The sequence below is a fragment of the Sinohyriopsis cumingii genome, chromosome 9 (genome assembly GCF_028554795.1).
Source record: "Sinohyriopsis cumingii isolate HCF-2022 chromosome 9, ASM2855479v2, whole genome shotgun sequence".
NCBI lineage: Eukaryota > Metazoa > Mollusca > Bivalvia > Unionida > Unionidae > Sinohyriopsis > Sinohyriopsis cumingii.
Window position 1 is genome coordinate 42389866 of NC_142969.1, and position 15440 is coordinate 42405305.

The following is a 15440-nucleotide window of genomic DNA, read 5'->3' on the forward strand; positions in this document are numbered from 1 at the left end:
TTGTCGAGGAGGGAAGAATAAGAGAGGAGGAAAGAAGAAACAAAGAAGAGGAGGAGAGAAGATATAAAGAAGAAGAAAGAAGATATAAAGAGGAAAGAAGAAACAAAGAAGAGGAGGAGGAGAAGGAAAAGGAGAGAAGAAATTTCAAAATCCCAGAGAGCGAAAATTGGGATTCTGAAGCGACATATCCTGCCTCTGCTCTCTTCCCCCAAAAGGTAAAAAGTAACTGGGGGATAAGATGTGTATGTGGCGCCAGGCCTGGTAGGTGCCACCATTAACCAGGTGTCCATGAAGTTCCAAACAAAACAGCCCTTTTCAGGGCTACCCAATACTCTAGAAAAGAAATAACGATCGATTAGCCAATGTGTGTAGGTAGAGTAGTGTGAATATAAACACTAACTCTTTATTAATAGTGGAAGTGTATGTGATTGTGTGTTTGTGTTTGTGTTAGTAACTAATAAAGTAAGTTTGCGTGAATAGTAGATTATGGGTTTCTTTATAGTTTCTTAGCGTATGTGGAGAGTATAGTTTGGGTTATATTATACGAAATGAGAAAAGTGGGGATGTTTTCCTTCACGTCCGCGCGATGTTAATCATGATCTAGGTAAGATCAAATTTATGTTATTAGGGGGATGTTTTCCTTCACGTCCGCGCTTTCACTATAAGAACCCATAGTGTTCGTTGTTCAAACCATTCTGCAAAGAATAAAAAGAAGATGGCGTCAAACCAAATCGACAAAATACAAACCTTGCAAGACGTTTTAGACAACTTAGGAATAATGGAACAGATGCTATTAAGACTGGTTGAAGACCATTATTCCTATAGTCCCCATCGTGTGAAGATGGAAATTAATAACTTAAGGAAAGCAAAGGACAAGATTAGTGGTGTCATGAAAGAGATCAAGGAGGAGAAGGAGGATGAAGAGGAAAGAATAAGAATACGCAATTGGAACGAAAAAATTGAAAAAGAAGAAGAAAATGAAAAGAAGAAGAAAGAAGAGGAGGAAGAGAAGAAGAAAGAAGAGGAGGAGAAGAAAAAAAAGAAAGAGAAGAAGAGTGTAGGAGATAAAATAAGAACTTGGTGGAGGAAAAGAAGAAATTAGAAGAAGAAGAAAACCCAAAGGCCCTTTTCAGGGCCAGCCATATTTCTCGAAAAGAGATAGCCTTTCCATTGCCTACCCCTTTTTTAAAATTTTTTTAAAAAAAATCCCATGTTAAATTCCCCTTGTACGTAAAGTGACCCACGATTTATTCCCATGTTAAATTCCCCTTGTACGTATATGTTCCCACGATTTATTCCCATGTTAAATTCCCCTTGTACGTATATGTTCCCACGATTTATTCCCATGTTAAATTCCCCTTGTACGTATATGTTCCCACGATTTTTCGCCATGTTAAATTTCCCTTGTACGTATATGTTCCCAAGGGGGTCTGTAATGCTAATTCCCATTGTACGTATAGTATCCCCCTTCACTACTATGGGTCCATTGGTTTCAGAAGTAAGTTTTCTATCCATTTTAAAACAGGGTTCTACACACACACACACACACACACACACACACACACACACACATTATTTCATTCAGATTGCAGACCGAACGATGGCATAAAGTTACAGAAAATGGTCAAGCACTTTCGAGATAAACGGACCCCTTTTTCAGGGCGGACACAATAAATAAATAATAAGTATAAAAATGTAAACAAAGTATATTTTTACGCAATGTTTTGTTAGTCTGAAAGCAATCCAACATTTTGAAATACTTATGTAACCACGAAAATAAAAAAATAAAACTTTGAATGTTTTTCTAGTTTGTGTCTGTCATACATTGTCCTTTATGTAATAAAGGTCCGGTGTGTTTGGAATGATTTTTACTAACTACATTGCGTATATAACCAACCCAGTGCAGGTTTACAAATTCCATTGTTCGTCTGATTTCCTACATTAATGTTTCATTTACTTCTAAATCACACATCATGCTTCCTCTTCCTATTTGATATTTCATTTTTTTCTAAGCATTTCTCATCTTTTTCGTACATATAATAACAGTTTACTGTCGCATATTTTCTGTAGAGAAAAGTTCACATCGGGTGTAATTCTTGGTGTAAACATTTTACGTAATTGAGCCATACCCACGCTATAGCATGCAAAGCTGTTATTATGCCATTTGTGTCAGCCAAACCTGCTTATTGTGCAGACCTGATAGTATCCCATTTTCATCACTTTAGATCACTTCACTGAAATCTTGATAACTATTTCAGATCATCGTTATATCATTAGCGTTGATAAACGTAGCAGTGTTGTGTGTGAAACAGTTTTGTTGCAAATCCCATCACGTGCATCTTTTGAACTTTTGCTTAATTTTGTGTAAAGTAATTTTTGTGCTATCAAATGTATACCCTTCTTCCACTCTCTGTCTCTTTCTCTCACACACATACACACACGTGCGCGCGCGCCTTACACACATACCAACACAAGTTCGTCCATCCAGATTCAGCTGAAGCCCTTTTCTACAGAAACACATGGGATTTTCGTGTTCATCTACTGTGCAACCTGCTGTACTACTGCAGTCAAGATGGTTACATCCCGAGGAAAGATTCCCTGCAGGAAGAAACGTAGATAGCGTGTACTAAAATATTTTAGTTTATCTTTACTATCTTGGCTAGCTTATCGAACATTGAAGAAAAGTATTAAATAAACATATAAACCTATTTACTGACTGACTTTATGTCAATAAAGTGTTAATTATATTGGCAACATATGCGCAATGGATATTGAATTAATATTCCTATTTACGCAAATATGAGATATTTACGTTGTAATATTTTTGCACGTTGTTACCAACTTATATTTTATTTACGATTACATTAAATTCTTTCATTAAAGTATAGATAGTTAAGTGAGACAGTTGCTTCTTTAATGTAGTATGTAATTGACTACGAAGCTCATACAAAATCTAGGTTGTTGCTGTTAACTTTTGAATATGTTTGTATGTCTATTAAGTACAAATATTAGAAACTAAACTGTTCGATAATATGAAACTCTCATAGTATAGTTTTAATTTTAACGCATACTATTCTTACCTGCTTCACATGTCCGTGTCTGGTTATTAAAAATAAATCCGTTATAGCAACCGCAGTCGTACCCACCAATGGTATTTTTGCACGTTTGGTTACACTTATTCATTGTATCCTCGCACTCGTTGATATCTAGATTATAAAGATGTTAATAATATAGTGCTTCTTCAAAAGTTAGTCATTCTGCAAGAAAATTAAACAGGGGTCATTTAGGGAACGAAATATGAAAAGGTCAAGTCGATAAAGATATTATCGGTCGTGCAACTAAAGATATCACTCGTGCAATTACTTTTCACGGAGTTTTTATTTTTTGATTTTCAGGTTATTACATATTTATTGATTTTAATCTTTAATTATTTATGAATTAAAATCCATAAATTTCGCTTCAGGACTTTTAATATATTAATGCGGCTAATGACATATTAGGCTAATTTAGAGATCTGCTTTCATCAAAACTCTCTTTAAATCTTTCCTTGTTGTAATGTGTAACTTACAAAAAGGAGGTGCATATCATCTAACAATCAGCATTATTTTTAAGAGTTAAATAAAATACACACTATATTTTAACTGTAATTGGACTATTCCAGTGATATCTTAACTTTGGCTATTCCAGTGATATCTTAAGTTTGGTTATTCCATTGTTATCTTAACTTTGGTTGTTCCAGTGATATCTTAACTTTGGCTCTTCTAGCGATATCTTAAAACTGGCTATTCTAGTGATATGTAAACCGTGGCTATTCCAGTGATATCTTAACTGGGGCTATTCCAGAGATATCTTAACTTTGGCTCTTCCAGTCATATCTTAACTGTGGCTATTCAAAGGATATTTTAACTGTGGCTATTCCAGTGATATGTTAACTGTGGCTATTATATTGATACCTTATTGCATTCATTAGAAGCGTCGTACTGACTATACTAAAGAGATTTACACTAATTGAATATAAATAAGATTGGGACACATGTATACACATTTTATCCTTTCTGATAACAAAATTTCATGCAATTAATTAAAAATAACAACTCGTGAAAAATGCAATGAATGTTGTTCAAATGTTGCTTATACTATCGTAACTCAAGTAATACTTGGAAATGCACTTTGACATAAAATCGTAATTCGATTACTAATTGGAAATGTACATATACATATTATCGTAATTGAAGTAATAAGTGGAAAATAAATTGACATGTACTCGTAATTCAAGTAATAATTGAAAATGTACCTTGACATATATCTGAATCATCTGGTTTTCGAAAGCCTTGAAAGCAAGAGCAGGTGTAGCTTCCATATGTGTTATTACAAATCTGTGAACACACTCCGTTGTTAGCAATACACTCGTTGATATCTGTTGATATCCAAAGAAACATATTATTATCACACTGTTACCATCAATCATATAGCGATTATTTATCATCTGCTGTACCTGCTAAAATTTGCTTTGTTCTCGTGCTTACTGTTTTAATGATGACTTGTAGATGAAAAAAGAGGGCACTGCTAGAACTATATGCAAGAGTTTTCGGAGACAAAGCTAGCTCAATTTTAACGTGAAATCTCAAGTAGTTTAAGGCAAATTTTGTTCTAGAGAAAAATGTTAGAAATTTTCAAAATTACTCAATATAAGTTTCACAGACTCAGCCAAGACAAGGCGGTTACAGGAATAAAAGGTTAGTACTTTTAAAAAAGACTCTTTCTACATGCACTGATGTTGGAATGTGAAAACGAATGTTTATATGGAAAATAAGTTTGATGTAAACTTAACATTTACATTCTCTCCAAAGATTACAGTTGTTGCATAAACGGAGAAACACATACCATATTGTTATCAAGTTACTCTTGATGCAAAAAAAATAATTTATTTGGATAGAACCAAACGTAATTTAGCGCTGTTTTTTGTTTTGTCATATGCAATAAATAAAATCTACGTTGTACGAGAATGAATTTATGTATGATAAAGCATAGTCTACTAAACAACTATGCCACGCTACTGATGTGCATATATATATATATATATATATATATATATATATATATATATATATATATATATATATATATATATACAACCTTCGCATCGACCGTCATTTGTAGAAATAAAACCCTTTGGACATTCAGAACAGTTGTATCCGATCCCAGAGACTTGGTGGATATCTGCCGGATTATCTGTACAGTTCCGAAGTGGTGAACAGGGGTGTGTGGCACATCCATCCTTATCAAATTCACACTCTGGACCTTAAAGTAGATGCAAATGAAGGTTATGTCAGTATGTCAGATCGCAGGATGATGCAATATGCACATTATGTAAATACATACAATCTTTATCTGCTCTCCTTTCTCTTGTTTGTTGTAGCTCAATCGCGTGCTGAATGAAGTAGAGATAAAGAATACATGTATGAATCCCAAAGACGTCGTAATCAGGTATGAGGGTGAGCATTTATGCATGAATAATAATAAAAAAATCTCTAATAAGGTACTCCCAATGCAACATCAGTCGATGTGAAGAAAACAAAAAACAAGTGAAAATGTCACATATATACTATTCAGCGGTAACTTTAATCCATGCGACCCCTTTAACAGGGGGACTGGGCATCAACTTTACGATGGTAAAATCAAAATTGTCCAATAATAAGAAACTAATAGATTTGCTGTTGATATATATGTCAAACTCGGCATTGAGATGAATTAACTCGGAACAGTCAATTTGTTCTATGGTATTAAAACATCAAATTATCGATGCTCACCGACTTAAATGGTGTGAAATCTCTTAAATGGAAAAAGTCCTAACGAATACAAAATTAAAAAAAGACTTAAATCTTATTTGCCCTTAAATATATAAATTATTAATTAACCAGTTCACCGATGTTTTTCCTATATGGAACGCTGCAACATAGACGTTAAAGAACAGCAGTACTACTACTTCTACTACTAGTAATACTATGATCGTGGAGAGAGAGTATATGGATAAAAGGAGGACTCTGACCACTCGTCCTAATTTTTGTACAAATTAGCGTAAATAGTTCACATACGCGACTCTTTCTGTAACTTGTAACATTTAGATGTAGATGCCAAAGAATTATTCACCTGAAAATTGATGAAATAAAGATTACAGAGACCTTCATCGCAATGGAAATTATAGGCACCTAGTTGATATTCAGTGGCTGGAATTTCTTGAACCTCAGACATATAGCCTTATAAATGATGATGATGATGATGACGACTTTGACGATGATGGTTATGGAAGCTTTAAATAATATAACTTTTGTAATTTATCTGCCTTGAATTTTTAGTAATAGGTCAAATCATACGCTGGTGGTAAACTCTGGTATCCTTTTTGTCTTCAGCGCTCAAAGGAATATGCAACCCAAGGCTTTTTCTTCTTGCTCAAAAATAGAAACACCCAATTGTCCTGCCGATATTTTGTCCATTATCGAAAAATGGACATACGTTTCTGATTTGGCTCAAGTTTTATCTGTCCTTTTATTTTTATCACTTCTCCTACTTGTAGGAAACAAGAATATACTTCCAGAGGTTACTGACGGAGTTTTTGAATGCAAAGTGAAAGCTGTCATCGCTCAGCATCATACGGTGACGCGACAAGTTGAAAATGAAATCCGGTATTTTTCTGATTCCTAACCGTTCTCTCTGGGATTATAGCAAGTCAGACAGATATGGAAACTTTGGAGCGCAACCAAATAATGCCAACCAAACTTACCCCGTAGATGGCCCAATGTTCGAGCTGTGTCTCTCATTATAGTCTTTATATTACTGAAGTAAGTTTAATTTTTGAGCACGAAGAAAGTCAAATGCTCAAAATTAATCAATAAATAAGAAGGGAAACAACATTCGATATGCCGTGTAGTAATAAAGAATAAAATGATATATAAACTCTTCAGATACAATGACTTGTGGTTATTGATGACTAAAAAAAGATTTCTCAGATATATATATATATATATATATATATATATATATATATATATATATATATATATATATATATATATATATATGCACATCTTCAATTACCATATGACACGACTGTTCGTTTAGAATAAGACATACGTTTTCAATAACATTATGAAATTAATAAAGTTGTTTGATTTTGCAGTTTTACTTACAAAATTGTTTATTGTCTGATGGCAAAATCATTACTTATGCATAAGTACACCTTAAAATTATAATGAGACTAGAAGATGCATACCATCCCAATACGGTTCGCATTTACAAGAAGCATATTTAAAAGTGTATGTGGTACGATCGTCATCCAGGTAATCTTCAAAGTCGCAAGTTCCTCTTCGGTTACACTTTGAGCAGAACACCATGGTGGGTTGATGAGGCGTTGCTTGTATTCCAAAGTTATCCACAACTGTCACGCTAAAAAGTGATACTAATCATACAGTAGTAAAAAAAAAATTGATTGAACGGAAGATATCCCTTGTTTTAAGTTTGCTTTAAAACTTCAAATTAAATTCGTTAACACAAAATGGTGTGTGTGTGTGTGTGTGTGTGATTTGGATTTTTAACGTAGCTTTAAAAAGTTTTCAGTCATATCGCTACGATGTCTGCAGTGAGGCAGTTTATAGTGATGTCTCGTACTGGGGCATTATGCCGCAGGCATGTAGCATAAGGTCCCACCGAGTCACATTATCCTGACACCAGGCCGACCAGTCCCAACAGTAATCTCTTAATCCTGTGCGCCGAGCGATGCAGCTGTGAGTACCATTTTTATAAGTCTTTTATATGACTTGGCCGGGGTTCGAACCCATGACCTCTCGGATCCAAGGCTGACGCTCTAACCGCTTAGGCCACCGGAGCGGTGACAAAAATGGTGCAAATGTGTCATGTATTAGGAATATATATGGAACTGTAAAAAACAAACAAGGCAATACCCACAAAATCAAGCAAATATACGAAACAGGCATACAGCGAGGTTTATCCCATGGAACGAATATGCTTAAAGTAATATAGATAGATTGCCTAAACGTATATAAAGAATAAGAGTGAAAACGCGACAAAATATCAAGTTGTGTTGGAAATCTAAAGTGGCAGAAATAGGAATGCAGTAACACACGTGTCCGTTGATGTAAAATATTTTTTTTCTTCAAAATTAGAAGTAAGACTTTCTTTGTACCAGCTTGCCTAATCGATTGTAGCATCCAAGTAATATTTCCTTTCGAAAAAAATACAATAATCTATTGAGTAAATCTTTGCTTTAATCGTCCCATAATTATAACCATATATTGCGAAACAAACACATTTTGTACGCTGTCAGTTTAGCTATTGTTTTGTCGTTGACTTGATTTTAGCGAACCCTCAAAGCTATCTCTTTATCCTTCGAATGGAAGGAAGAATTTATTAAAATAATGTATAACAACTCTTGTTGTCTACTTACATGATATTAACAGGACTGTTTTCTTTGAGAAAAAGAGTTAATATTGCTGATCCATTGGCTTGCTGAGTGATATTTGCATAAGGAAATCCGTCGAGGACTTTATATGTAAATGTCCCATCATCTGTAGCATACAACCCATAGATCGAAGTTTCATTGGCCGTAATATTGACTTTCTGAGGACCAATGATACTTGGTGCATGGTTGACTAAAATAAAAAAATAAAAATAACAAAATGTCAATTAATTTCTTTTAAATCTATAATTTGTATTTAAAACTATACCGTGAAAATTACGGCAGATAACGCAGATGACAAAATTGTTCCTCTATAGAATATATACTATTCAGCAATAATTTTAGAAAGACCAATACTTATGAAAACCTACGTCAATCCTTTTATTCATTCTCTGCTATTGCCAATCTCTTCTGTCAATAGTCTTACACATGCTGCTTCTACCAATGAAATATCCACTACTATTGCTTACGTCATACCTGCTTACACTGTAGCCACCATTACCGCTATTACTACTAGTAGTAATATTAATACTACAGCAAGTAATAATTGATATGATTATTCGTAAACAAGATATGGAACTGAAGCCTAATTGCATAAAAGTCGTGATGTTTACCTAGATTTTTATCCATTTCGCTCGAAACATTCCCGAGATGTTTGGTGTGATTCGCTACAGCTTCATTTCCCGTGAAAACCAGATCAAAAATGCACTCCTCCTCCGCCGAACCGCAAAACTGTTTTGCTCTGGCCACCTTTGCTTTATCTGCGTCTTCCAGGAATTTGGGCGTATAGTTGAGGTGAGAATAATCGTAGTAACTTTTTCCTCGTTGATACCAGAATGCAGACTGATTAGCTTCAACGGCCCCTATAAAATATTTGTACATGTTGGATACGTATATTATATGATGCTACGTGCCTGCGGTATGATGCCCCAGTGCTAGACATCACTACATACTGTCACACTGAGGACATCGTAGCGATAAGACTGAAATATTATTAAAGCAACGTTAAAAATCCAAATCACGCACATGCAGTTATGTAATAAATTCTATTGAAAACCTTTTATTTGGTCACACTCTGATGCCTTTTGATTAATTAGTAAATCATTGTAACAAATATATTGAGTATATGGTTATATTTATTTTCTCCGTTTTGAAGAATTTTAGAGATAGTGATGTAATTATTGTACAGTTTTGCTAATAGTCGCTTTTATCAAAATTTTATGCAAACTCTCATACCCCAAACAGACGTCTTTTCACGATGGCTGTCGTTCCGCTTTAAGCAAGAGTTCGCTTATAAATTTAGTATTTAACAATACTATGCGAAAGAATCAGAAGTTTAATTTATTTGTCTAAGCTGCGATGAACTTGTTGAAAGTTTAAACCGGTTGTTAGAATAGATCATACTAAATACCAACTACATAACAGCAGAGGGTGTCCTGAACTTTGGCGTAAATGCGTCGAAATAAGTAAAGGTATATCAAGAATGTAATATAAATTATTCACGTTGTTGAGGGATTAGTCGAGGGAAACTCGCTTTTATTAAAGATGGAGTTCAATAAATATTCGAACAATCACTCATGTTTACTGTCTAAAATGACACATTGGCAAATATTTTAAGAGTCCCAGTTTAAGAAGGTCCTATATGAAACTGGTGCTCGTAAGGTGCTTTTATGAGAACATGTTATAAATGTGGCAGTTGTTTATAATTATCGGATAGGGGGACACAGAGAGATATTAAAAAGGGTTAATTTTATTTTGAGAAACGACTGAGTGAAGGGGGCGATCTACTGACACTGTAAATGACTAGTTCCATTTGAATAACATACAAGCCTATACCCATTTTTTAAAATTATCTTTTATTATTCTTTGACATAACAGTTATCAATATAACTTTGCTAAATATTACCAAATTTCTGCCATTTCTAAGAATCAGAATTATGTAAGAAAACAAATCTAACCTAATATGCGCAATAATTGCAATTCACCACTATTTGAAATATTCTTACATGTCATTCCGAATTCGAAAATGCGCCTTTCGTGTAATTCATGGTAGAGAATAGTCCCATTTTTCAGTCGCAAGTCATTTGCTGGATCGTCGTCAAAATTCCCCATCAATCCGGACGTCATTCCACGAAACTTGTTAGGAATTATGACATCGATGTTTAGCATGTTCAGTGCAATTCCTACTGTGAAAGCTATGCCTACAACAAGTTTAATCAGAGAAGTATTAAAACTTATAATAACGGATACATTTATTTCACCGCTTAGTGATGCTATTATTATTATTATTATTAGCATTATTATTATTAAAACACAAGTATTCGTTGAAACAACATACTTTGGAAAGGTTTCTCAGCTCAATAAGATATGTATGGCATTATAAGAATGTATGATCGTTAAACATCAAAAAAAAAAAGAAACGATGTTTTTTCTTCAAGTCTCCTTGATACATAATTTTCAAGCACTCTGTATGTTATAAATTCAAAGAAAAATACAATGCATACTTTACGCAAACAATAAGCAAAAATGATTTTATTAATCCGTTATACACTTTGTTAAACACTAAATTCTGTACTGTAAGTATTCTTCGAATTCTTTCCTCGTGTTTTCAATAATTTTTACTTTTAGTACAGATAATGTAAAACTTGTAACCTGATGAGAACACAACTCTCAGATCTTTGATTCTGCAAGTTCTTGAAAGTGACAGGTAGTCTGACACAATGTTGAAATCCTTGTTAAAATCCATGTAGTCTGACGTATAGTCGTTAAGCATCGAACCTGAAGTCATTCTGGCGTATATGATGAGTCCTGAAAAATATACACGATTCAATAATTTCAGTAGTACGGACATTACAGTACATATTCTCTTCCAAGCCTTGATGAAACAGCTTTTCCTTAAAACGTTTATGTTCGTTAATTGACAAGGGATTTAAAAATTTCGTACAAAACATGAACTGTTCATCATTTTCATAACAGGATAAATCCATTTACCTTATAAGAACCAATATAAGAAAATTATGAGACTCGTTTTCTCAAGACTACTTCTATGATTACATTCATTCAAGTACCGCCGTGCGTATTTAGCTGGAAAAATTCAAATCATTACACATAATGTACAATGGTGAAAGATCCACCATTGTGTATTTATAGGTTACTGTATTTGTATGGGAAATATAAACGAGGTTTTTTTTCTAAATAATACTGTACAACCTAAGGAGTGAAGTGGTATTTCGAACAGAACGAGTTCTTGTTTTCCCATACAAATGCAGTAACCTTTTTATGATATACTTATTTCGTTTTTCTACCTAAGACTTAGTAATGAAGGAATACATTACAATAAAACATTTAACTTTATGCTGTATTTCAAAATAAATACACAACCATAGATTCATCAATACACAGCGATAATATCATTATGCACATAGCATCCCGCAGGGACCTTTGAAATTCGTCGCACACTCGACATTTGTTTTAAAAACATCTCCTTTTCATCTACTTAAAATTTTAATTTAGAGTCATGTTTTGAACGAATGCACATTTAAAAACTTTTCAAGTTGTTCTGCAATGGATCGGTTTTATTTATCTCTTGATCCAATTAAATTCTGCTTTTCTTCTTTTGATGGACTGGATTTATTGGGTTAATTCAGTACAGTAACGAAAATGTGATTTCAGATGGAAATGTAGTCAAAATTACAGTGAAGTTTAAGTGTATATCAGGGTTTTAGTGACATGGGTCATGTCATTCGGATTTAGAGAACTTAAAATTACATTGTGAGAAAATTCAAGATGCACAAATGTAAATATATTTATTACCATTCTTATCACCAACTAAAGAAGACATGTTTATATCCTGTCACTTGCATGCTCGCTGCTAGACGGATCCCAGCTATGATCTATATAGCCTGTGTCGCTAGCCTAGCATTGTATCAAAATAGTTTAACGGGGAAAATTGCAAAGCAGCTGCTGTGTGACAGTCCATTTAGCCAGCGCAAATATCACTTTTACGTCGTCTTGGCTTATTGGCTCTGAGGTTCTTAGTTTCGTAACAAAATTTTCAGTCGCATTTATTTCTGTAATTTAGTGTTTTGACTGAATTGTAATATGGTACGTCTCTGATAGATATGAGAGAGCATTTGGCCTCCATATGCTTCTCTATGCTATTTTTATAGACCAAGACAGCACTGGTCATAGTCTGAACCACTTCATTTGCAAAAAGTTGCGATCATTTCTCATAAATAACTGGTTACATGATCAGAACTGTATTTTCAATACTGCGTCTCTCAAGTTTGCTGTGAACATTGCGTCTAAGAGTCTATTACATGAGTGTACATGGTTTGTTTACAATGTAGTTTCTAATACACTATACTTTCTTTAAGAAGTGTAAAGCCGTGCAATATGGAAAAGTACTGCACGATTCTGACAATGTAAAGTAAATGGAGAAAAAAGATGAACATATATATATATATATATATATATATATATATATATATATATATATATATATATATATATATATATATATATATATATATATATATATATATATATATATATATATTCTTCTTGGCATCCGTCCGTCTACGAGAGACGATGGCATAGCTCCAAAGTACGCTTTTGCTTATCCTTCTTTTTAGCTCTCTTTTCAGCTTGCTTTATTCTTCTCTTTTCCTCTGCGTTTTGAACTCCTGCCTGACAGCTAGACGCCAGCTGGAACGGTTGTTTGCACAGCTCTCCCAGTCGTTGACATTGATGTTTGCTGTCTTCATATCCTTCTTGCAAACATCTTTGTAGCGCAGATGTGGTCGTCCAGTTGGTCGTGCACCTTCTGCTAACTCCCCATACAACAGGTCCTTGGGAATGCGACCTGGGTCCATTCTCTTGACATGGCCGAGCCAGCGAAGGCGCCTCTCGCTGAGTATGGAGAACATGCTGTTCATGTTGGCGCGTTCTAGAACCTCTGTGTTGGGTACTTTGTCCTGCCACTGGATGTGCAGAATGCGCCGCAGACATCTCAGGTGGAAGCTGTTGAGTTTCCTCTCGTGTCTTGCATAGGTGGTCCATGTTTCGCTGCTGTAAAGAAGTGAGCTGAGCACGCACGCTTGGTAGACACGCAGTTTGGTCTTCTCTGTGAGGTTGGGGTTGTTCCAGACCCTCTGGTTAAGTCTGGCCATCACTGCTGCTGCCTTGGCAATCCTGCCGCCCACCTCAGAATCAATGGAGAGTGAGCTGGAGATGTTAGACCCGAGGTATGTGAAGTTCTCGACAACTTCCAAATTGTACCCATCGATGGAGACAGAGGGAGGGGAGTCTGTGTCTGTGCCATGACATTTGTTTTCTTCAAACTGATGGTCAGTTCAAATTCCTTACATGCATGCGAGAGGCATCATACCAGCTGCTGAAGTCCATCTTCCGTGTGTGATGTCAAGGCTGCATCGTCAGCAAAGAGCAATTCACGGATGAGTACCTCTGTGACTTTAGTCTTAGCACGGAGACGGGCGATGTTGAACAGCTTGCCGTCAGCCCTGGTATGGATGTACACTCCCTCGCTGCAGTCCTTGAATGCGTACTGGAGAAGCATGTAGAAGAAGATGGCAAAGAGCGTCGGTGCAAGGACACAGCCTTGTTTGACTCCGCTAACGACTGGGAATGCTTCAGATGTTGCGCCATTGAAGCACACTGTGCTGTGCATGTTCTCGTGGAACGACATAATGACAGCAAGCAGACGTGGGGGGCAGCCGATCTTCTGCAGGAGTCTGAAGAGTCCACTCCGACTAACCATGTCAAACGCCTTCGTCAGGTCTATGAAGGCAATGTAGAGGGGCATCCGCTGCTCGCGACACTTCTCCTGCAGCTGACGTAGTGAGAAGATCATGTCTACAGTTGACCTGCAGGCTCGAAATCCACACTGGGATTCTGGGTAGACGCGGGAGGCTAGGATCTGCAAGCGTGCCAAGGCAACACGGGCGAAGGCCTTTCCGACGATGCTGAGGAGGGAGATGCCCCGATAGTTGTTGCAGTCGCTACGGTCTCCTTTGTTTTTGTACAAAGTGACGATGTTGGCATCACGCATGTCCTGTGGGATGTATCCCTGTTCCCAGCAAAGGCAGAGGAGTGTGTGTAGGGGCTGGAGCAGTGCTGGTTTTCCGCTCTTGAGGACTTCAGGCGGAATGCCGTCGCTTCCAGGAGCCTTCCCACAGGCAAGGCAATCGATGGCTTTTCCGAGCTCTTCCAGGGTGGGCTGTGTGTCTAGCTCCTCCATGACAGGCAGGTCTGGAATGGCGTCCAGGGCAGTTCCAGTGACATTGTTTTGGGTTGCATATAGCTCAAGATAGTGCTCAACCCATCGCTGCAGTTGTTTCCCCTGGTCTGTGATGACTTCGCCAATCTTGGACTTGAGGGGAGCGGTCTTGTAGCTGGGGGGGGGGGGCCTGTCGCTTTTTTGATACCCTCATACATTCCTCTTGTATCCCCGGTGTCAGCAGCTGTCTGTATACTGTTGCAAAGGTTCAGCCAGTAGGTGTTGGCACAGCGGCGGGCGGTCTTCTGGGCGTTATTCCTTGCAATCCTGAGGGCTTGTAGTGTTCTGGGGCTAGGTGCAGCCTTGTATGCCAGAAGGGCTTTCCTCTTTGCCTCAGTCACGGGCTCCATCTCCTCCCAGTTTGCCTCATACCAGTCGACATTCTTTCGCTCCCTCTTCCCGTAAGCTGTGATGGCTGATTTGTACACAGAGTCACGGATATGGGACCACTTGGAATCAATGGTGTCATCAGGTGTCACTTTGGTGAGGGCTTCCTTCAGTTTGCTGATGAACTGCTGTGTTTTCTCTGGGTTGCTTGCACACTAGGTGTTGATACGTGGGTGACCCTTCTTCTTGGCGTGGTGCAGCTTCTTGGGTAATATTCGCACCTTGCTGGCCACGAGGGAATGGTCCGTGTCACAATCGGCACTGTGGTAGCTGCGGGTAAGG

At 36.7% G+C, this 15440-nt stretch overlaps 1 protein-coding gene across 1 annotated transcript in view; it reads right to left on the reverse strand.

The window, feature by feature from the left end:
- Window positions 1-15440, reverse strand: part of LOC149791628 (uncharacterized) — a 123685-nt gene that overhangs the window by 62061 nt on the left and 46184 nt on the right. The window contains exons 16-24 of the mRNA XM_089970185.1: window positions 11126-11281; window positions 10480-10674; window positions 9088-9336; window positions 8462-8666; window positions 7271-7443; window positions 5137-5301; window positions 4295-4417; window positions 3081-3206; window positions 2467-2598 (exon numbers count right to left, since the gene is read on the reverse strand). Coding sequence (XP_089826311.1) covers window positions 2467-2598; window positions 3081-3206; window positions 4295-4417; window positions 5137-5301; window positions 7271-7443; window positions 8462-8666; window positions 9088-9336; window positions 10480-10674; window positions 11126-11281 — 1524 coding nt within the window. The remainder of the gene's footprint in view (window positions 1-2466; window positions 2599-3080; window positions 3207-4294; window positions 4418-5136; window positions 5302-7270; window positions 7444-8461; window positions 8667-9087; window positions 9337-10479; window positions 10675-11125; window positions 11282-15440) is intronic.